Source organism: Hipposideros armiger, unplaced genomic scaffold (genome assembly GCF_001890085.2).
Source record: "Hipposideros armiger isolate ML-2016 unplaced genomic scaffold, ASM189008v1 scaffold_112, whole genome shotgun sequence".
Lineage (NCBI taxonomy): Eukaryota > Metazoa > Chordata > Mammalia > Chiroptera > Hipposideridae > Hipposideros > Hipposideros armiger.
The window spans coordinates 2,796,491-2,821,611 of NW_017731462.1; the positions used below are offsets into that span (position 1 = coordinate 2,796,491).

Sequence of the window (25,121 nt, forward strand, 5' to 3'; positions counted from 1 at the left end):
AGGAAAAAGATGATGTTCCAAGCTGGGAGCCGCCTCAGAGTAGTGAGACTGCAGACTGGCTGCAAGTGGAGAATGGCAGGTGGCTGCAGATGCCCATGTTCTGTGGGCTGAGGAAAAGGCTGCAAAACTTCATGTTAGCTGAACAGCAAAAGGAGGACTTGCTGGAGAAACAGCTCAGTTCATCTCCTGTGCCATGGAAAAGCCGAAGTTCCTGAACTGAACCATCAGACCCTCAGATGTCACTGTCTAATTATGGACTTATGAACTTTAGAACTTTCCACCATGGACTTGCTGACAGTTTCTATTTGCCTCAGTTTCACCTACTTAATATATATCATTAGTCTATGCTGTGTAATCATGTAACTTGTTGCCAAGAGATTAACTCACTTCCAAATCCTTACATCAGGGACATTGGTCCCCTATTCCCCAAATAGCCCCCCGTCAAAATCCCCCATGCTGTAAGGGAATTTTCCTTTGCAAAAGGGGAAGTTGCTTTCTATATAATCAATGTGTATCCAATAAACAGTGTCACTCTCTCCGCCACCCGCAGCAGAGCATCCCTCCTGATCCCAGCTTTTGTCTCTATGTCTTTCTTTCTTATTTAATTTCTTCCATTTCTCAATCTCCCACCCAGTCCACTCAGTGACCCTCTAGGTAACTGGCTACGCGCACCAGGTGGCCACTGGAAGCCTCGGCAATTCCACAAGACAGAGACAAATAAAATGCTATGGAAGTTTCGAGTAGGAAAAAGAAAACTCCACGGGTTTTTGTAATAGTAAGTGGCCATTTGGGCTGAAGCACAGAGGCCATGGACTGATAGGCCATAAGGCTGAAAACTGAAACCAGAGCTAATAATATTGTATAAGCTCTGAAGTACCAAACTGAGTTCATTATTTATTCAGAAAGCAATAGGATTTTGAGCAGGGGAGTAATAAAACATTAGTATTTGGAGAAAGCACTTCAAAGCCCTCAAAAATTCATGCTGCCACCTTCAGTTTACCCCCTAAAGACACTGAAACTAAAGAACAAGCCTTTCAGAAGTCACAGATGGATAACCCCAGCTATGGTAGGAATAAACTGAGGTGTCTAATAGTAAAACCAGAGACAGAAAGCACACTGGTGGTTGCCAGGGGCTGGGGAGGTGAGCAGAGAATGAGGACAAACTGCTTAGGTTTAGGTATTAGATGCTATTATGGGATGATAACAATGTTTTAGAACTAGATAGGAGTGGTAGTTGCACAACACTGTGAACATACTAAATGCCACTGAATTGTTCATTTTAAAATGGTTAATTATATGCTATGTGAATTTCACCTCAATAAAAAGTTAAAATTTCTGAAAAACAGCAAATATCTTTTAGGAATCAAATATACGATAGCACAAACTAAACATCCAGTACATAGTGTTCCTGTAATTTGCTGTTTGCTCTCAGATCCCACACTTCTGCCAGCTCTGCTAATCTCTGTGATTGAAAATACTTCCCGTGGTCCAGTGGTTACACTAGAGCTTATAAACATCAGATGATGGGAATTTGGGCCCAAATCTGTCTCTGTGGGCCCAGGGGGTTACAAATCAATGCTGTGGTTATTTTTCCGGTTCCAGAATGCAGAGTTGAAATGGACATATTTGGCACTGGCAGAAATCTCATATTAGCTCCTGGACTCATGGAGTAGGGGCTATTATTGTAGGAAATACCAAATCCAAGTCATCAGAATTGCCCCGCTCAAACAGAAGCAGCAGCAGCAGTAGCAGCAGCAATACCATCATTCCTGAAGGAACTGCAGAAAAATGACACCACCATCCCATCCCAATGTAAGGTGCCTCACCTAGAAAAACGCTGGATGGGCCTCGGAGAATTATTTTAGGTTAACATAAACAAACAAGTGATGACCTCAACTGCAGCTGCTATGCCAGATGTAGTATTTTACTGGAACAGGTCAATGTAACCATGCAGTTATCAATCCAACAGATGCGTTTTCTTCCCTATCTCAATGAGAAAGGACAAGTAGAAGCAATTTGTTTTTATCTGGGCAAGGTCAGTGATCAATATACCTTCCCTGTCTTCAGGGCTATGGTAACTCTCCTGCTCTCTTTCATAATACAGGACCCAAGGATTGTGACAATTCTGCACAGTCCACAGAATATCACTTTGTTCCTCTATACTGAAGACACCGCATTGATCTGATTTGATAAGCAGGAAGCAATAGGTGTCTTAGATGGCCTTAATAAGATACATATACATCAAAGAGTGGGAAATAACCACCCTCAAATTCTGGGCCTACGACTTTCAAGATTTCCATGGGGGTCCAATCTGGAGCAAATGGCAAATTCCACTCTTAATTAAAACACACATACACACACAAATGGCTGCACAGTGCTTGACTCTTAAGAAAGAGGTACAACACTTGGTTGGCCTCTTTGGATACTGGAGGCAAGGTTTACCTCATTATGGTATGTGCTGCTCTGTTTATGGAATAGCCCTTAAGACTGCCAGTTATGAATGGGGCTCGACAATAGGTCCAGAGTGCAACACAAGGCGCCCTGACACTTGGACTTCCTGACCAGCAAACAGATGCAATGATTCTCAAAGAATCTGTGGCTAATGAGGGTGTTGGATGAAGTCTCTGGCAAGTCCCACTAGCAAAATCACAGCCCAGACCCACATGGTTTTGTAACAAGGTCAAGTCAGCTTCTCTTGACAACTACAGCCTGTTCTGCTATAACCTGACATACGTTATTTCCAAAAATTACTATGCTGTGCAAAATCATGAAAATAAAAACTACAGTGTTGAAACAATCCAGTGAGAGGTATAACATTCAAAACTTCATTGGTGACACGTTAAAAAAAGGAACCTTAAAAAATGGTAAGCACAACTGAACACACATTAAATGTTTAAGACATGTATAAGTGCTACAATAAATATGAACTGAAGTTTGCGTGGGGATGTTAGCACTGCAAGGGTTGAAGTTTCTTGAGTTACTGTAAAGTGGTAGGAGGAGGGTTGTCTGAAAATGGACAGAAAGTTGTCACACCAGCTACGGAAGGGCGAGGCTCGCTGTACTTGTGTTATCGCTGCTCTAGTGGCTCAAACTAAAAATAAATAATTAAATTTCTGCTGCTTTGTTAGCCTCCTCCTTTCATACTAAAGTTGGATGTTTCCAACTCAACTGGATGCCATACAGGACTCTCCTACATTCAGCATTAAAGCTGTTCTCCTCAAACCAGTACAACTGCTTTCTTTCAGCAACACTTAAAACACCTGGTAACAGGATGTGTTAAGGTTTCTGGTTTTTATGAACGTCACCATCTTTTGCATCTATATGGCCATAAGCAACAACCCAAGAAACTCTTCAACAACTTCATTTCCAACCTGTTTCCCTAAAGCTGTTTTGCTTGCTTTGAATTAAAAAAAAAAATTAATTTTCTGAAAGATTAAATACTTCAAAACCACAAATCAAGTCAACGAGAATATTCCACCACACATAATGTAACACTCTTGTATCACTACAGGCTTCTATAATGGTAGCAATGGCCATGCTGACATTAAATCTCTTCCCAAATTCCATAACCATATCTGCATTCTCACCTTCCATAACAGCAATTAGCATCTTAAATGTTCACTTTATATAGGAAGCCATGAATGTTATCACACTTTTATCAAGGGGCTGTATCAGAGAGGTAGTTTTTGGAGGCAAAAAGAAGGAAAAAGGGAAAAAAAAAGCTTTGGGTTGCGTTCAGCTTTTATAGAGGGATGGGCCTGATGTATTACAAGAATTTTAAAAGTTAAGTTTTTTTCATTCTGTAGTTTTGTTTTCGTAATACTCCTCCATAACAGGGAAGAATTAGGTAAAATTATTAATGCAGATTTGGGCAGTCCATCCATTTTTGCTATACCTGTAGTGAACTCTAAGGCTGACTTTAGCTATTTGTTTTAAAAGGCTCAGTTTGGTAAGTGATAAATTACTACTGACTTCAGCGCCAAGTCTCTACCAGGCACTGAGACGGAACATCACAGTCAAGCTACCTTTCAAAGCCTTAAATCCTAGAGTATGTTTTCTGTTTTTCACATTTGGATCCTTTGAGGCATGTATTCATCAAAACTGAAAATTTAATTCAAAATATAAGCCATCTCTTTCAGTTTACTTCTCTATCACAATTTTGCAGCTTTCCCATCTGCAGTGATGGCTTCGTGTGACAGCTGATAGCAGTGTTTGAAACTGCGAAAGCTACCATTACTGGCACTAAAAGGAGCTACTTGTGCAGGGTACAGTGATTTCTATTTAAGGTCATTATATATAAAGATCCAGGTGAAAAGGGTTGTTCCTGATTTTTTCACTCTGGTCTTTAATCCAAATGCTCAACAATCTTTCCTTTTCTTCTATTTCTTTATACCCGTTCTTACTGACTTCACATTTGAAGGTGGCCCAGCAATATGCTTTTAGTTTTGTGACAATGTGGATTCCTTTATGCCCATTGCTGAGGGTATATCACATGTTCTCATTTCTTCCCAAACATTTGATTCAAGCTTCCCCTCAAAACTTAAAACTTTCCTTTTGTATGCACTGCTTGGTATTTTTGAACCAGAATGCTTAGATATATTTAGACTCTAAGTGAGTGCTTTTTTCAAATAGTAAAGTCCACAGATGTGAAAGAACAGTAAAACACAACTTTGTGGGATAACAAACATGGTGAAAGCAGCCAATAGATGTTTTCAGGTATGTACATTTTATGTGTTCCTACGTGGTCCAGTTCAGCTGGTGCAGTTTTCTGTATTCATCTAGTATTTGTCACAGACAAAAACTGCATAGACAATGCAAAATTCAGGTTATACTCAAACTGTTCTCTAACATATTTACTAAATTGGAACAATTCACATTTTTAAAACACAGTGCACTGATCTCTTTTTGTGAAACAACTGTTGGCTTGATGGGGGGGTCCTTACAGGAGATAAATGGTTGACCACAGGACATTAAGTGACCATGACACTAGAGCTGTTATGTGATCCGGGTATTTGATCCAACAAGTCTAAAACTGAGCATGAGCAGCAGCAAATGGAAATGGTGTATTTTAGACTGGACTTGAGCCAGTTCAGAAAGTACAAGTAAGTTACTAGTACAAATAATTCTCAGATTCCCATAGTACCTACTCCTGCTTTACTGCTGCCCCTCCTTCAACCAGCATCTACGGCGCTTTGGGGAATTCTTTATGATCAGATAAAGAAGAAAATTTTGAACTCCGTTTTCAAAGAGTTTACATAATGGTTAGAAAAAGCTGAAAGTGAAGTGAACCACTGCTATAACATAACCCCATTTAAGAGTGAAGCTCTATGCACAACTTGGGGCAGTGTATCTGTTGTATAGAAAGAGACTGCCAGAGGTTCAGGTCGATGATGTATCCTGGACAGCAGCTAAGGAGAAGAACAAGGCTGGAAGATCAGTGGCCAGAAGTCTGGATAAGAGGTGCACTGCTGAACTTCTCAGAAGTTTTTCTGAGAACAGAATGCAAGGATAACAGTGTTCCACGTGAATGCTCAGCGAGGGGCATCTATTGTAGAGGAGGTTTTTAATAATCAGCTGGACAAGATACATTCTGTGAACACCAATAAGATCATAGCCACTTGGGTGCTTGCTCAATGGGTCTATATATACACAAATGGTCACTGAAACAGAGATTGAGGCTGTGGATACAGATCCACACGATAAGCCTTTCTGATACTAGGATTTATCTGGCTATTGCTACTACTGAATACTCAACCTGCCGAGAGCAGAGGCCAACAATGAGTTCCCATGACAGCACCATTCCTTGGGAGATTCAGCCAACAGTCTGGTGGAAAGCTGATTACTTTGGGCCCCTTTCATAATGGTAGAGACTGTAATAGAAACTTGCTCTGAGTATGAATTTACCTTCTCTATCCACCTGCTTCTGGTATTCATTAGCTATGGGTTGACTTGTCCTTCCAAAATTCATATGGTGAATAATGCCCAGTACCTCAGAATGGGAACTTATTTGGAGATAGGGTCTTTCCTGAGGTAATCAAGTGAAAATGAGGTCATTAGGGTGAGCCCTAATCCAATGACTGGTGTCCTTATAAAAAGGAGAAATTTGGAGAAAGGCAGGGAGTAGGTAATGTGGAGATGAAGACAGAGATCTACAAGCCAAGAAATGCTAAAGTGGCCAGCAAACCACCAGAAAGAATCTAAGGAGAGCGATGTAACAGCCCTCAGGAGGAACCAACCCTTATAACACCTTCATCTTGAACTTCTAGCGTCCAGAACCGTGAGATCATGTTTCTGTTGGTTAAGCCACCCAGTTAGTGGTACTTTGTTAGAGCAGCCCATCATCTACAGCAGCAGTTCTCAACCTTTCACAGGGGTCGCCTAAGACCATCGGAAAACACGTATTTTCGATGGTCTTAGGAACCGAGACATCGCTCCTCTATCCGTCTCCAGGCCCACATGCAGATACACCCAATACGAGTACCCAGTGAACCCTGTGAAAGGGTCGTTCGACCCCCAAAGGGGTCGCGACCCACAGGTTGAGAACCGCTGATCTATAGGAACCTGACTCACAGTCACTGTACACTGTGACACAGCCATGTGTCTGACCAGGTAGCTGATTTCACTGGAAGAAAAGTGCATCAATGGATTCATGCCCAAGAAGTTCACTGATCTCACCATGTTCGATGCCTAGAAGCAGCTGGTTTACACACAGTAGCATCACTTAGTAAAGTTCAGCATGTGAATTTCGAGATAACACCCTGATATGTTTGTTGTCCAATAGGATGCACTACAAGCACGGTAAATGTTTTGAAGCAGCAATTAATATGATGCTATTTCTCCCACAGCCATTATACACAGGCCTGTAAACTAAAAGGTGGGCCTAGTCTCTTACACTACAGCTGTTCCTCACCCCTAAAAATCCACTCACAGAATTTTTATTTCCCATCAGTATTAGTTCCCAAGAGAAGAATGCTTCTGTGTAGGGACATAACAATTGTCCCATTAAATTACAGTTGACATTGCCACCTGGCTATTTTGGGCTTCTTATACCACTAAACCACAGGCAAAGGAAGAGGTTACTTAGTTAATTGTGGTGATTTATTTTCATTACCAAGAAGAAATTGTGTTGTCTGAATGCAGAGACAGGAAGGACTGTGTCTGGTTTCCCTGGGGGGCCTCTTAGTAGTTTTATCCATAAAGTAAAATGAATGGAAAACTAGAGTAACCCAATAAAACATAACCACTATTATTTTTAGATAACCAGTTCAGTAACAAAGGAGTCATCTAGCGGAGTTATAAGCAGTTGCCCCTGGGGAGGAGGAATGGTGCTAGTGGCGGGAACAGCTGTTTCTCCTAGGCGTTGTCTAACCATATGTATGTATAATATTCATGAAATAAAATCTAATTTTAAAGTGTATTTATATACCACTCGAATATTTTAAAAATTAATTTTATAACTCAGATAAACAATTAATACTGGATACATGAAAAAGAAAGCAAAAAGAGTCACAAATGAAATGCAGGCAGATTTTCTGACTTGGTTGTGAGACAGAAGAAAGAAGATTCATTTAGGTGGATTTTCAGGTCTGATATCCACAGACTCAAATTCTGTGCTTAAGTAGCTAACTTTAATACTGCAATTCAAATATAACTTACATGGTCAAGTCTTTTCTTTTTTATGGCTTGATCATCATTAAATTCATCTTCCTCATATGGCTCTGAAGAAGAGGATATTTTCCTTTTTCTGGGTCCACCATCTTCTAAAATAGAGAAGGACATTCAAAGTTTGCACACATAGTATAAGAATCATTAATGCAAAGCAAAAGCAAAAGTGTTATTATAATGACTACATTTGCAGATAGTTCTCTTGACATAATGCCCAATGTTATTTCTTCTTTGTGTCATGTGTACTCAATAAATGTCAAAAGAATCGAAGGAAAAGTGAACAAAGCCTCTTCAGTCTTTCAAAAGCAGAAATCACTATAATAATGTATTTGTAAACTATCACATTTAATGTTAAAAATGTACATTGCTAAATTGATGAGTAATTTTTCGTAGCAATATTGAAAGGAAGGCGCTATCCCCAGTGACTGAGTGTTCAGTGGTGAAAAACAAGGTGAGTCGCCTGAGTGTGGCTTATCTAAATAGCATCACTGACACCATTAATTGTTTACTATGTACCAGGTTTTGCAAGGGGGGTTTATAAATTGTGGTTTCACTTCCTTTCCAGAACAAACCTACAAACTAGGCAATATTCTCATTTAACAAATTAGGAGGAACTGAAACATAGATAGCTCAAGCGATTAATGCTTTTAACCCAATGAGAGTATAACACAGGAGTCTACAGTAATAGAAAATTTGCATATTCTGCTAAGACTAAAAGAAAACAAACTCAATCTACCTGATTTTAAGAAGCTATAATATGTATTTTGTATACATTTATCTATTTCTTAAATACTTTCTTTCAGAGAGAAAATTCCTTAGACATATTGCTGTGCTAATATGAAAGTGTCTACTAAAGCTTACTAAAGTTTCAGATATCAATATTAATTATATAAGTACACTAACTATGCAGTTAGAAATAAAACTTATAGGAATACAATATTCAAAATAAATACAAACATGACAGCTTTTAAGTCGTAAGCCTGAAATTTTCATAATATGGCTATAACAAAATACATAACTGAATGCCATTAGCCTTTTAAAGCACAGTAATTACATGTCAGTATGAATGCTTAGGTTTTTTTCTCTCAATTGATTTCATAGTAAACGTGCATTACGCAAATGGCAACTAATTTCCAGCATCCACTTTAAGAAGTGGAAATATAACCACCACCCCATCATTACCCATACATTTGCCGGGGTTAAATGAGCACTGTCAATAATATTCTAAATCTGAAAAACCCTGCAAACTAGACAACTTGTGCCATGTCACCTAGACATGCTTCTTTCCTAAAAGAGCAAGAGCTTTGTTTTGTCAATAAAGAATTCTTTAGCCTTAAATATGTGTCTATACATTTTTTTTTTTCTGGTTAGCATTACGGCACCAAATCTTTACATATATATAAAATAGCTAAAGACAAAAATTTGCAATTATATGTGGGAGAAAACGCAAATCTAAAATTTTAGTACAAAAGGTTACGAACAGCACACAATGCTTACCGGTAGTTACCGATCTCTAAAACTATTTTATTTATAATTAATTAAAACTTTCCTACGTATCTAAAGAAAACAAATTAATATTTTACACTAAATATCTCTTCCAAATTATGTGTTTCATAAATTCTCTTCTTTTATTGGGAATGCCCATCATCAATTCAAAGGGAAAAAAAATTATTACCACACACTCCAGATAAATTTCACGTAAATTCAACATTTAAAAATAAAAGATAAAACGTAAAACTGCCAAAAGAAAATACGGACCAAGAACACAAATAGACAGTTTAACAGAAAAAAAAAAAGATGTTCAATTTAATTAAGAATTAAAGACAGGTAAAATAAAATGACAATTTTTTTCACCCTAAGATTAAAAATAATAAATTGACGGTGGTAAATAAGCACTTTTGAACACTATGAACTGTAACAGCCTCTATGGAAGGCAATTTAAATAGTATGTCTCAATTTCAGATGTGTATATCTCTTAGTGCAACAATTCCTTCTCTAGGACTTTACTCCACAGAACGGATGGAATTGTTTGCTTAGGCAGATGGTACATACAAAAATGCTACAAAATGTCTACTTGCCCAATATATTAGACAGATTAGGATACACACATAAATGCCACTGTATAAAAGAGGCAGACTTTTATAATAAAATAAGATGGAAAGATGTCTCTAATAAATGGAAAAGTTACCATACAGCAGATATAATAGAATCACACTCACATAAAAATGTTTTACCTATTTTTACACATACAGAGAAATGGAAAAAAATGCTAGACACTACTGACATAAATAAATTCATATTTTTACCTTTTAAAACAGGGTAAAAACTTTGGATATTTTTTTTGTAACTTAGTATTCATAAATAAAAACTTCCAGAAAGCAATACATAAAAGATACTCTTTGTTTAATATGCAAGATGATTCCACCTATAAGAGATTCATTTGTGGTAAAACCAATGTCCAACATCATGATTTGTGGAACTGTCCAAGATCTCTTATAGGTATTTTAAAAGGACTTTTGTTGAAATTGGCCGAATACATATCCAAAATAATTTCCTGTCCTAATGATATCATTATCTTACTGTGGCGAGACAAAGCCACCATTCTATACATTGCTTCAAAAGTGGACAGTACCTAAGATGAAGATGACTGATATGACTGTCCAGTCCATTACAAGATGAAGCTGGACATTTACTTAAAAACAAGAAAACTCTGATTTCTTCTTTCCTTGTAACTTGCCACCTGACAACATTAAAAAAAAATGATATCAAAGTAGACTACAGAATGAGAAGGAAAAAAACTCAGGTGAAGTTCACATTTAATGAGGATTCTAAACTCCACGAGAGCAGAAGTTTTGTCTATTTTGTTTCCTTGAGCATCCTCAGTGCCTTTAAAATAGCATCTGGCACCTAATGGTATGTGCACAATAAATATTTTTTAAGTTAATAAGTTGAATGATATAAACTGCTCCAATGAAAAAAGATTAGACACTACTGTGAAATAAAGTTATTCTACAAATTTTTCAATGGCAAGATTATGGAATACTCAGATATTATGAGAACAAGAAAGAATATGTAAAATTTCCCAAAGTGTTTTACAACTCAACAGATGTTTATTAAGACTAGTATTTTTAGGAACTTTTACAGTTAGTGCTAGTATACACTAATGAGGAAGACAGTCAACCTTCTCCTATACCATTTTCTGTCATTAGATGGCCTTAAGAACAAGTGACTGCTACCATTTACTATGTATTTACCAAGTGCCACATATTATAGTAAGAAATTTACAATGACTTTATTACTTCTTTTCAACAGCCTATGAGTTCAGTACTATTATTGTTACTATATTAGTGCACAGAAGAGAGGGCAACAATGCCCAAAGTCACACAGTTAGTAAGGGGGGAAAAAAAGAGACATTTTAACATTCTGCATAGGAAGCACCCACACAACACAGTACCGTTCCCTTGCTCAAATTAGAGTAAATTATAAATTTAAAATATTTCATATGGACGAAATAATATCAACTTTGGAATCCACTCCAATACAATATACTTTGTGGGGGCAAAAAATGAGGTAGATAACTTTTAGAGGGATGGTAGGACCATGGGAACACATTATATATTTTCTATTTTCCTATATTTTTAAGTTTCAAAAAAATTTTAAAAGCTAAAAAATCCACTTAAGAGAAATGCACATTTGTTCATACACGGTTGATAAAAGAATCAATTGGTACAACCTTTAAAAAAGTAACATGGAAGTACATGTAAAATTTTAAATGGGCGTACACTTTGACTCAGCATCCTAGTTTAAAATTTAGGCTAAAGATATAATGATGAAAACATTTACTTCTAAGGCTGCTTAGTACTAAAATAACAAAATAATGGAAACATAAATGCCAAATAATAGAGAAATAGTTAATAAACTAATCCTCTGGGTAGTTTAGAGGAATGCTATGGAGCCACTTTTTTTAATTAGGTAAGTTGATTGTAGTGATGAGTCATCCATGATAAATCATCAAAACACTTCTTAAAATGCAAACCAGGAATGACATCAGCATCATGGAAGAGTGAGAAAACCTCCCCTTTGAAGTTACAAGCTGAGAGATCTGCGCATTCAGAAAACTGAAGGTGGGCATATGGGGCAAGCGGGGGAGAGGGGTTGGGGGGAAAAGGCAGGGAGGACACAGATGGGAGCCACAGATGCAGTCCAGTGTTGGCTGCAGCCCCAGGGAACTCGGTAACAGTGGAGGGTCAGGATGCAATCCCCCAATCAGCAGACCAAGAAGGCAGAGGCAGCATTCCAGCCTGAGTGGCTGCTACACACTGAGGCTGAGCCCAAGAATGGGCACAGAAACAGTACAGAGGGTGGCACCTGCTGTGAAACAGCCATCATCAGCAGGGGAAAAAAAACCAAAGACACAGGTATGCCAATACGTCCCCTCCCCTTCCCCTCCAGCAGACGTGGCAGCAATCGAAGCAGGTAGCGAACGGGCAGGAAGCAACATTCCAACAGGTATAGCCTATACTCATTGTGGCTAAACCCAGTGGAAAAAACAAAGCCAAAGATACACAAACAGCACCCCCTCATCCCCCTCCCCGCCATCACCCTACCCAGCTCTATCCACCCCTTCCCTACCAATCACAGGGAAACCTAGTAGAGGCAGCTGGGACACCTCAGATAATGAGACAAGGCTGGTGGCTTCTGGTTACAGTTAAGCAGTACTGGGAACTGAAGGCCGGGAGCCCCACTGCCTGCCACACACCACCACCATGTAAGAGGTGCCCTGAAATCGAAGGGACCAACACAGTCATAAAGAGGATGCCCACCTCCTTGGGGAATACAGGGTCTTTTCCACAGGCAAGGGGAGACTGTCATACAGGGATCCCGGAACTGCCAGTAGTGCAGGGAAGAGAAAACAAAAACTTGAGCTATAGGGCCATCTACTGGAAAACAAAAGAAAGACTTCTAAGTACCAACCTGCGAAAAGGTTGAAAGAAACAAGTATTTAAAATAAGATTTTAATACCTCAAATGCCCAGGCAGAGAAATAATCCATCAAGTACCATGATGAACCAAGGTAACAAGGTAATTCAGAAATAAAATTAAAAATCCAAAAATAAACTCAAAGTCATGGAAGACTGTGATTTAAATGACAGAGAATTCAATATTGTAGTTCTGAAAAACTCAGTGAGATACAGGAAAACTCAGAACAGCAGTTCAATGAGCTCAGGAATAAAAATCAACACACACAAGAAGTACTTTTCCAAAGAGGCTGAAACTATAAAAAAAGACCAAACAGAAATTCTGAAGCTGAAGAACTCAATTAATGAGCTGAAGAAGAAATTAAAGAGCTTAGAAAATACAGCAGACCACATGGAAGAGAAAATTTAGTATCTTGAAGATAGAAATACAGAAACGATTCAGGTGGAAGAAGAGATTTGAGTTTTTAAAAAATTGAAGAATTCTACAAGAACTATCTGACTCCATTAAAAAGAGCAATATTAAAATAATGTGTATACCAGAAGAGGAGGAGAAGGGAACTGATAGCCTATTAAAACAAATAATAGATGACAATTTCCCAAACCTAGGGAAAGAGATGGACCCTTGAAACCAAGAAGCTAACAGAACACCTAATTATCTCAATGCAAAAAGACCTTCTTCTCTAAGGCACATTATATTAAAGCTGTCAAAAATGACAAAGAAAGAATTCTCAAGGTAGCCAGGGAAAAAAAGACAGTAATCTAAAAAGGAAACCCCATTAGATTCATCAAATTTTTTCAACAGCAACCCTACAAGCTATGAGAGAGTGGAATCAAATATTTAAAATACTGAAAAAGAATAATTACCAGTCAAGAATAATATATCCAGCAAAGTTATCCTTTAGATATGATAAATAAAAGGCTTTTCCAGACCAACAAAAGCTGAGGGAATTTACTACCACAAGACCTACATTACAAGAAATGGTGAAAAGAGCTCTTCTAGCTGAAACAAAAAAATAAAAGGATACACAACTGTAAGATGATGACAGACACAAGCAGGAAATTGCAACTCTTATTCGGAATAGAGTATTAAATACTTAAATATAACATAAAGGTTGAAGTGGGTAAAAGCTTTAAATAAAAAGACTATAGCTTCTGCAATTTGGAAATGAATGCACAGCATAAAAAGGGATAATTTGTAACAACAAAACCATAAAACGGGAGGGGAATAAGGTCTGAACTTGCATAGGTGAAGGAACATAAGAAGTAATTATGAGAAAGACGATTATTGTACATTTGAAACTCTTTTTGCATAAACCTTATGGTAACTACAAAACAAAAATCTAGAACTGAGACATGTAACATCAAAAAAAAAAAAAAAAGTAATGGAGAAAAATATAATGGAATACCACCAAACTAATATAGCAGACAGAAACACAAGAGAAAAGACAAAATAGAGACACATAGCAACCAGAAAACAAAAGATAAAATGGTTATAGAAGTCCCCATAAATCAACAATCATCCTAAGTGTAGATGGACTGAATTCATCAATTAAAAGACACTGGGTAGCAGGAGAGATTAAAAAACAAGACCCAATTATAAGTTGCTGCCTTCAGGGGACCCATCTCACCTATAAAGACAAAGATCCAAAGTGAAGGGGTGGAAGATGATACTCCAAGCAAATGGCATCCAGAGAAAAGTGGGTGTAGCTGTACTTGTATCTGACAAAATAGATTTCAAGATAATAAAGATAACAAGAGATAAAAATGGGCAATTTACAATGATAAAAGAGACAATACATCAAGAAGACATTACATTTGCCTATCTATATATGTACCCAACCAGGAAGTACCAAAATATATAAAGGAATTACTAACAGATTTAAAGGGAGAAATTAACAAAAATACAATTAAAGTAGGGGACCTAAATGTCCCTTTGACGGTAATGGATTGATCATCCAAACAGAAAATCAGTAAGGAAATATTGGCCTTAAATGCATTTTGGATCAAACCGACATAATCAATATTTACAGAGCTTTCCATCCCAAAACAACAGAATATACCTTCTTCTCCAGTGCATACAACAGAATATTCATTGTTCTGTAGTGCACATGGAACATTTTCAAGGATAGACCTTAAGTTAGGGCACAAAACTAGTTCAACAAATTTAAATTGAAATTATACCAAGCATATTCTCTGACCACAATAGTGTGAAACTGAAAATTAACTGCAAAAAGCTGAAAAACCAAATACATGGAGATTAAACAACATGCTACTGAAGAATTACTGGGTCAAAAAGAAATAAAAGATTAAAAGATACGTAGAGACAAATGAGAACGACAATACGACGTGCCAAAATTTGTGGGAGGCTGCAAGAACAGTATTAAGAAGAAATTTTATAGAGTTACAGGACTACCTCAGAAAACAAATAAAAACCCTGAAATTATCAATCTAACATTTCACCTTAAAGAATTTGAAAAAGAACAAACGAAGCCCAGTCATTAGAAGAAAATAAAAAAAAATAGAGAATTAAATGAAATAGAGAACAAGAAGACAATAGAAAAAAGAATTAATGAAACAAGGAGCTGTTTTTTGAAAAGATGAATAAAATTGACAAACCTTTGGCTAGACTCACTAAAGAAAAAAAAAAGACTCAAATAAAATCAGAAGTGAAAGAGAAGTTACAACAGACGCCACACAAAGGATACAAGAATATTTATGGAAGGCTATATGCCATAAAATTCGATAACCTAGAATGGACATATTCTTAGAGATATATATATATTCTTCCTAGACTGAACTATGAAGAATTGAAAAACCTAAATAGACAAATCAACAGTAAGGAAATTTAAATAGTCATCAAAAACCTCCCAAGAAAATGAAAGTCCAGAATCAGATTATTTCACTAGTGAATTCTACACAATCAAATATTTAATACCTATCCTTCTCGAACTCTTCCAAAAAATTGAAGAAGAGGGAACACATCCTAACTCATTTTATGAGTCCAACATTATGGTGATTACCAAGACCTGGCAAGGACAACATCAAAACAAGAAAATTACAGGCCAATATCTCTGATGAACATAGATGCAAAAATCTTAAGCAATACTAGCAAATCAAATACAACAAAACATTACAAAGATAACACATAATGATCAAGTGGGGTTCACTCCTGGGATGCAAGGATGGTCCAATATACGCAAATAAATCGATGTGATACACAACATTAACAAAATAAACAGTAAAACCACATGATAACATCAATAAATGCAGAAAAAGCATTTGACAAGATACAACATCCATTTATGATTAAAACACTGAATAAAATGAGTACACAAGAAAAGTACTGGTTAGCTCAGTTGGTTAGAGCCTAGAGCTGATAACACCAGGGTTGCCGGTTCGATCCCCGCATGGGACATTGAGTTGCGCCCTCCCTAAAAGTCAACTATGCTATTGTAGCATGAAAGCAATGTGTAACCAATGACCATGGCTGCTCCACAATAAAAAAAATAAAATAAATAAAAAATTAAAAAAAAAAAAGAGAGGTATCTGAATATAACAAAGGCCTTATATAACAAACCCTCAGCTAATATCATACTCAGTGATGAAAAACTGAAAGCTTTTCCTCTAAGGACAGTAACAAGACAACGATACCTACTTTCACCATTGTTATTCAACATAGTATTGGAAGTCCTAGCCAGAGCAGTCAGGCAAGAGAAAGGAATAAAAGGAATCCAGATTGGGTATGGAAAAGAAAAACTGTCACTTTTTGCAGATGACATGATTCTTTATATAGAAAACTCTAAAAACGCCACCAAAAGACGACTAGAAACAATACACAAACACAATAAAGTTGCGGGATACAAAATCTATGTACAAAAATCACTGCATTCTGATATACTAACAATAAAATATCAGGAAAGACATAAAGGACCTATACAACGAAAACTACAAGACATGGTTGAAGGAAATCCAAGAAGACACAAAGAAATGGAAAGATATTCTGTGTTCATGGATTGGAAGAATTGACATAGTTAAAATGGCCATATTACCTAAAATATAATAATATACAGATTTAATGCAATCCCCATCAAAATCCCAATGGTATTTTTCAAAGAAATAGAACAAAAAAACCCATCAAATTTGTATGAAACCACAAAAGACCCTGAGTAGCCAAAGCAATCCTCAAAATAAAGAACAAATCCGGAGGTATCACACTCCCTGACTTCAAATTATACTACAAAGCTACAATAATCAAAACAGTATGGTATAGGCAGAAAAACAGACACACAGACAAATGGAACAGAACTGAGAGTCCAGAAATATACCACAAATACACGGGCAGCTAATTTTTGACAAAGGAGCAAAAAACATACAATGAAGAAAGGAAAGCCTCTTCAAATGGTGGTAAAATTGGAAAGACACATGCAAAAGAATGAAACTAGATTTCTATCTAACACCATACACAAAAATTAACTCATAATGAATTAAAGACTTAAATCTAAGACCTGAAAAAATAAAATACACATAAGAAAACACAGGTACTACTAACCTTAAGGACCTTGGTCTCAGATAGGCTTTTGTGAACTTGACCCCAAGGGCAAGGGAAGTAAAAGCGAAAATAAATAAATGGGACTGCATCAAAAAAGCTTCTGCACAGCAAGAGAAATCATCAACAAATCAAAAAGGCAACAAACCGAATGGGAGAGATATTTGCAAATGATACCTTTAATAAGGGGTTAATACCCAAAATATATAAAAGCTCACATAACTAAACAACAACAAAAAAATCCAATTATAAAATGGGCAGAGTTGAACAATTTTCCCAAGCCATACAAATGGGCAAAAGATATATGTAAAGATACTCAAATTCACTAGTTATAAGGGAACTCACATCAAAACCACAATGAGATACTGCCTCACACCTGTTAGAATGGCTATCATCAACAAAAAATAACAAGTGTTGGAGAGGATATAGAAAAAAGGGAACCCTCGTATACTGCTGTTGACAATGTAAATTGATATAGTCCCTATGGAAAACAATATGGAGGTTCCTCAAAAAAATTAAGAGCTACCCTATGACCCAGCAATCCCTCTTCTGAATATCCAAAAAATTTAAAAACATTTTTGTAAAGACTTATGTTCACTGCAGAATTATTCATGGTAGCCAAGACGTGGAAAAACTCAAGTGTCCTTCAACAGATGACTGGATAAAGAAGATGTGGTGCATATATGCAATGGAATACTACTCGGCCATAAAAAGGATGAAATATTGTCATTTGTGACAAACATCAATGTATCTTGATATTATCATACTAAGTGAAGTCAGATGGAAAAGGACATGAACCATATGATTTCACTCAGATGTAGGATAGAAAACAAAGTAACACACAAAACAAACTCAAAGACACAGACAACAGTCTAGTGGTTAGCAGAGAGGAAGGGGGTGGAGAGAGAAGAGGTAAAGGAGGTCAGCTGTGTGGTGACGGAAGGAGACGAGACTTTAGGTGGTGAGCGCACAATGCAGTTATGCAAATGATGTATTAATAGAGTTGTACACCTGAAACTTATATAATGTTACTAATCAATGTTACCCAAATAAATTTAATTTAAAAATGCAAACTGTGGGGAACCGGCTGGGGTCAGCCAGGGACACTGAGGCTGTAAGCTGGCAAGCTACAGGCCTCCTTGTTAGGGTGAGCAGCTTTAGAGCAGCCTAAAAGTTACAGACCAGAGCTGCAGTAAGGGTTAAGCCTGACAGCTGGCAAGCTGACAGGCTCTCAGGCCTTGGGGAGCAGCGTGGGAAGGTTGCTGGGTAGATGTCATCTCCACTGTGCCCCTGAAGAAAGAACAGCCAATGTTACAGACAACCTTAAAAGTTACAGAGTGGAAGGCCATCCTGTTAACAGTTTCTACTTGCTACACTTTGTTTTGTCTTGCTTCAGGAAGATTGCTTCCAAGGAATTTGTTCCCTGAGAGGAGGGAGCTACTCCCTCAAGGTCCCAAAACCCCCACCTTAGGAAAGTTACTTTTGCTATAAAAGCTGTATACAAATAATAAACGAAGCCACTCTCTGCCAGCAGCATTGAGTGGACCTCCCATTCCCAGCTTTTTGTCTCTATCTCTTTATTTCTCATCTCCCACCCAATCCTCCCAGGTGCGTTCAGTCAAGCGAGTTGGTCTCGTTCAGCAAACCAGTAATATAATCACATTTCTTAACCTAACATATGTGTTGTGCAATGGTATATATAAGCACAGGAAAAGTTGAGAATGATAAAAAGCAAATTTAAGATGGTTAATGGAGTATGGGTTTGCTTTCATTCCTTAAGTAACTTTTTGGTAATGGGATTACAGGCTATTTTTACTTGTTTGGTACGACGTACACCTTTAAAAAAATCAAGATAGCATTTACTAAAAAACTTGGAGGTACTTTTATATTGCAAACTCCTTCAAATGCATTTATTTTGTTTCCCAAGCCTGGAAGAGAGGATAAATATTTACTAACTGAAGGAATGCTGATTACTAGCTAGGACTTTCCACAAGACCTTATGTTCCTACTGACTCAGATTTGTAGACCTGTAAATAAAATCACAATGCAATTAGAAAGGACACTTGAGAAAAAAATATATATATCTTCCAAAACTTCACTGTTATGAGATCTGATCTGTGGAAAACAAGCAAAATTACAAATGAAAAGCTGTTCCCTCCCCTTTTTTTGGGGGGGGGGGAAATCAACATAGAAAATTGGGTTCCCAAACGCTGTATGACCTCAGGTAAGTCACTTAACCTTAAGATTCAGTTTCTTCATCTGAAAAAACCTGTAGTTTCTAATACCTCATAAGGTTCCTATAAGAATTCATGAGGGGAAAAAAAAATTCATGAAGGAACTTGGTAAATTGTAGAGCAATATTAACAATGAGATGTTTATTATATAATAAATTAACAAAGGTTGAAATTAAGTCAGGCATACCTGCATCACCAAACATCAGCAAGGCAGCAGCAATGGCTCCATCCATTGTGCTGGTTGATTCAATCAGCTAACAGAATAAAAAAAGATTAATGTTTTTAAAATAACACTTTAAAAATTATTTCACGAAGTTATCAAAATATTACAGAATATATTAAATATATAAGGTGAGGAAATATGTTATAGTTTAAGTTCATTAAGTTTTATTATAAATTTTCAGAAAGCCTAGTTTATTTAAAAGTCTGAACTTATCTGAGCATATCTTAAAATGTATCAAATTTACTCATCATTATTACAAAGGAAAAACTAAAACAAATATATACAGTATATTCAAAGTTTTTGTTAATTACAAGGTGTGCTGAAGCCTTAAAAACTTTCTACCTGTCCAGACACTGAGTGGGTGTGGCGGGGGAGGGAACTGACATTTATATTATTTATATTATTCCTTTTTTTATTGACATTTAGAGGTGGACACTGGCATGCCATAATTCTGCAGTAATTGAAAAAAAATCTAATACTGCATAAGATGGGTGAGATAAAGGGCTTTTTTGATTTTTACTCTATTGCTGAATTACTTGAATTTGTTCAATAACATATTCATAGCCTTTTGAGCTTCCTTTGCTTGGCCTGCTCCAAACTCTTTGGAGTATACTTTCTTTTCTAATAATGGCCCTTGAGCCATTCTCTACTGCTCGGGCCCACTTCTGACTTCTTTGAAAAGTATTTTTACTTCTAATAAACTCCTTTTCTGCAACTTTAAAAAAGTATATATATATTTATTTACTTAAGAGACATTTTCAATATATTTTTTTCCTGTTCTGTAACACTTTGGATTTCAGAAGAAACTAAACACCCTATATTTTTCTCTTGCTGAAGTTTCCTATATTTCCAATTAGTTACTTGTTTTAAAAAGATCTTACTTTAAAAAATCAGCTATTTTTGTATAAAATTAAACAGGCTCAAATCAAACAAGTGCGCTCTTTTCTCCACTAGTGTTCCTAACTTGGATCACTAGATATCCTGTAAGCCTGTCTTCCTTTTCAAAATAGCCAAAGCATAATCTTCACAAGTCTAAGACTAAATTTCTATTTTATAACTTCTTGAATTCCTTTTTATTTGTTTTTTAATTTTTTTAGCTGAGCCATCCTGCCACTTGTTGGTAGCTCAGCGGCAGCTCAGCTCGGGCCGGGAGTTGAACCGCTGTTGCTCAGAGCTCAAACCTTTGAGAGAGCTCTTAACCAATTGAGCCACTCGGCCAGCCCCTGAATTCTTTTTATATATGTCTAAAAGCCTTTGTAATTTATCAATGTCACCTCTAAATCTCTTGAAATGATAGGGATCACTTGAAATCCAGTTTACCTCAAGAGTGCTCTGCTTTAGACTGAGTGATAAGCTACGTTTCAAACGTTTCAGATACTGATCAATGAAACATACATACAGATTCTACATAAAAAGCCTATTTTCCCATTGTAATTATAAAATTAGAGATAAATAATTCTATAGAAAAAAAATTCCCTTGAACTACATGAAAAACTGGCAACAAGCTAAAAAGTATTTTTAAACTGAGATTTATTTCTTTGACTATTTTAGTGCTCCATCAAGTTTATTCTGTCGGAAGCTCTTTCCAGCACAGTTAAGTAGCCCCTGTTGCTACTAGTGGCTACATTTGATTCTAATCCAAAAAAAAAAAGATCATACCAGGAGATAAAAAAAAAATGCTAAGGAGGGGGGGGGAATGTACATCCAAGATAACACTAAAGTTTCATTTAGCTAACAGTTAAGAAGGTATCAAAATGATTTTGGGAAAAAAGATTGTTAAAAATAACATGCTCTGTATTTCTGAAGCTGATGTTGAATAATATTGTATGTCAACTATAATTTTATATATATATATGTATATATATATATATATATAGAGATAGAGAGAGAGAGAGAGAGAGAGAGTCACGGGACATGGAGTAGAGAGTGGAAATGGAGTCAATGGAATGGTAATAGATAAGTATGATATCGGGGGTGGGAGGGCAGTGGATGGGGGAAGGGGTAGTTACTTTGTGAGGGGTGAAAAGGATAATTAGTGCATTGTTCTGTACACCTGAAACTAATAAAAAAAATAGCAGAAGAAGTTTCTGAGGTTTATGTTATATCAGTACTTCATTTCTTTTCATGGTAACTGATTTAAAGAAAAACAAAATAGTACTCAGGTCAAACAAAACAAATCTTAACTGAAGGTTGCCTAGGCCTATTTGTTTGTGTATATTAAATTATTCTTATTCTGCTATTTTTACTGACAATCACAAAAGACCATTATTATATGATCCCATATATGAAATGTCCAGAATAGACAAGTCGTAAATTCAGAGATTACTAGTTGCCTCGGCCTGGGGGAGTAATTACTAATGAGTACAAGGTTTCTTTGTGAAATGATTAAAATGCTCTAAAATTAGATTACAGTGATGGTTGTACAATTCTGTAAATATACTAAAAACCACTGAATTATACTCTTTAAACAAGTGAGTCTTACAACATTTAAACTATACCTCAATAAAGCTATTAAATTGATGATCAACACTAAATAAAAATCCAGCCTTTTCACTTAATTTGGTAAACTACAATCTCTGATAAAAACAGACTATCACTAATATCACTTAGCCATATCCTGCTGTAGCTAAGGAGTTGCTACTTCTTTTAGAAAGAACATGTACTATATGGTATGGTAAAGTCCACCACTAAATGTCAATAGCAGTCTTTTGTCATTTAAAAAAAAAAAGCCTCCTGACATTTTTGAGAGTTTCTAATGGGAGATGGAAGGGGGCTTTTCCCCATTTTAGAACTATTCGAGTGCACAAAAATTCACACGCTATGTGAGCTACTGAGGGAAACTCAGATTATTATACAAGTCATAGGCGAATAACCTCAGCTATTAATAAGACTCTTCAAGTAAATCTCTGGCATTTACCTTAATTATTACATAAAATAAAAGTTAATAATTTTCTTCAGACAAAGTATCTTTAGGAAAATGACTAGTCACTAAATACAGCACTGGATACAGGAAAGATTTTATATAATATCACTGCAGCTACAATAACCAGTTACTATAAAAGGGTATAACCTTAAGTAAATCATTGTCACTTCTTTGTGGGAAAAGTTCCTTCAAGGTCTGAAGTTTCGCATCTTTCAGGTCTTCCAACTCTGAAAGGTCTTCCAATTCTGAAGTATCATCATTATTTCCACCCGCCATGGTAGGAAGGCCTTGGGACTCTTCATCTTCAGATGGCTCAGAACTAAAAATATTTTCAGAGGAAAAAAATATTTTAATGTATTGCTAATGTTATTTCCTTATAATTGTATATATGTGTATACATAATAAAGCATATCTGCAGTTCTTTTCCATATTAAATAAAATCTGTATTTGTCAAAGACTGAAACAACTTTAGACTGAAACAACTTTTTTCATTTCAGTATGTTTATATATACAAATCTACATTCCCGAAGTCAGCATACTTTGAAAACATCTCAAATTATCTGGGTTGGGATGAGAAAGAATAACAAAATACCTACAATTTATAAAGATACACACATTTGTTACATGCCCACTTTTCTTTCCTATTCTTTTTCACTTATACTCTACATATCAGATGAGTGTTGTCCTGTTGTTCCTGAAAACTTATGAAGCTTACACTAACACAAAGATAAAAGAATGTTCATGGCCTAGGTGATTAGAATCTAAGCGTTAAAATTGGAATGGTCCCATTTAATATCCGAATCTCTACCAGAACAAAACATTTCTTTAGCAGAGAGCATTTATTCCATATGAGGCTTTATTCTATAACAACTAACTTTAATCTTGTTCCATTTCAGTTTACATGTTTATCCTACAAAAAAGACATTTGGGCCAAATTTTACTCATCTGTCTCGCAAACAAAAAAATCTCATTTTGAAATTCTGGTTTTCTACCATCGTAGGCATTCTGGAAATCAGAGAATGCAGACTTGGCTATGCAGCTTGTTCTATTTTTTTGACCTCTTAGATACATATCCAGAATCTGTGTTTTAGTAACTTCCCTATGCCTATTCACATTAGAGCAGTTGTACTGATTAGGACACTGGCAGGAATACGCAGTTTAAGCTTCTTCTTGAACGGCTCTAAGGTAACAAGGTAAAATCAATCTCTTCCTTTGTCACGATGCCTATCCTTTAATACACGTGTCTCCCTTTCCATTACATCCAGACTTCTTATTCCTGATAATACTCAACCCTGAATTCTCATTCTGTCTCACTATGTTCACACTTCCTATCTGATTTGCCTGGTTCTCCTAGTTCATTGTGAAAATAAAAGCCCTCAGGTTGGAATCCTTTTACAATTCCTGCCCTGGACAATCAGAGGTTCTTACTCTTCTGCATTACAACCTTAAGCCAGTGATCGGACTCACAACCATTCAGTGGGACAAACTTAAGCGCCTTTTGATGTAGTAACTATTCATGCTGACCACGAATTTGATTATGCCTTGGATTTAATGTCCAGTTCACAGGAAATGCAAATGATAAGAGAAATAAATTCAATACCATCATGAGGAAACAATCAGAAAAACCTATTTTCTCTAGGAAAATAGTTTTCAAAAAGTTAAAATCCTTAAGAAAGAGGGGAGTAGACAATGACCAAGACAGCTAAGAGTCATAACATCCGAATGCAGTGGAATGTTCCTTGTTGGGATCCTGGTTTGCAAAGCCAGAGACAAAATACATGAATTTGAATATAAACTGGGAATGATTAACTAGAGAATTATTCACAGATAACAGTATTGGTTTTTTTGGGGGGAGAGATATACACACAAGTATTTAGAGGAGAAATGTTAGAATGTCTGTAACTATACTTCAGCCAATAATAATAGATAAAACAATGACACAAGCACAAAAAATCTTAATCGTTAAATCTAGGTGGTAGATATATTGGTGTTTATTGCATACTATTCTATCATTTGCTTGAAGTTTTAATAATTAAAGAAAAATATCTATAAGAACAAGAGTTTTATCTGGTGTCAGGTAAAGCTATTCCCCTTGGTTGAAGGCTAAGTCCACTCTCAGTGCTAAGGGCATCTAGCCCTTCCTACTTCCTACAAAGGCTGTTTTATCAACTATTCTCTCTCCCCCAATTCTCTCTCCCCCTAAGTTCGTCCTCCCAAGCCTGCAATGTGCTCAGGTCTGCCTTAATTAATTCAATGAATTCAATGTGCCAGAGGTTCTAGGCACTGTGGACATGGCAGGGAAATAAGCAAATTTTCCTCTCCTTCACAAATTCTGTAAGACTGGTTTTTCATTCTCTCCTTTTCTATAGAGTTGTCAACTCACTATTTTACATCTTTGGTCCCACCACTTAGGTGAAACTGCTCTAAGGGCAGCAATATCCTCTAAAATGTCAAATGTGATCAAAACCTTTGTTGGTCCCCTTATACTGCTGACAAATCTCTTTGAAAATCTGGTCCCACCCCCATCCTCACCCCATGGGTTCTACAGCTTG

At 36.5% G+C, this 25,121-nt stretch overlaps 1 protein-coding gene across 6 annotated transcripts in view; it reads right to left on the reverse strand.

The window, feature by feature from the left end:
• The window catches only part of SMARCAD1 (SNF2 related chromatin remodeling ATPase with DExD box 1), an 88,575-nt gene that overhangs the window by 36,729 nt on the left and 26,725 nt on the right, over positions 1-25,121 (reverse strand). For 4 of the 6 annotated variants that reach the window (XM_019647537.1, XM_019647535.1, XM_019647538.1 and 1 more), the window contains 3 exons: positions 22,717-22,888; positions 19,611-19,677; positions 7,657-7,760 (listed from right to left, as the gene is read on the reverse strand). In XM_019647537.1, coding sequence (XP_019503082.1) covers positions 7,657-7,760; positions 19,611-19,677; positions 22,717-22,888 — 343 coding nt within the window. The remainder of the gene's footprint in view (positions 1-7,656; positions 7,761-19,610; positions 19,678-22,716; positions 22,889-25,121) is intronic. The other 2 variants (XM_019647539.1, XM_019647540.1) reach the window with 1 other exon arrangement.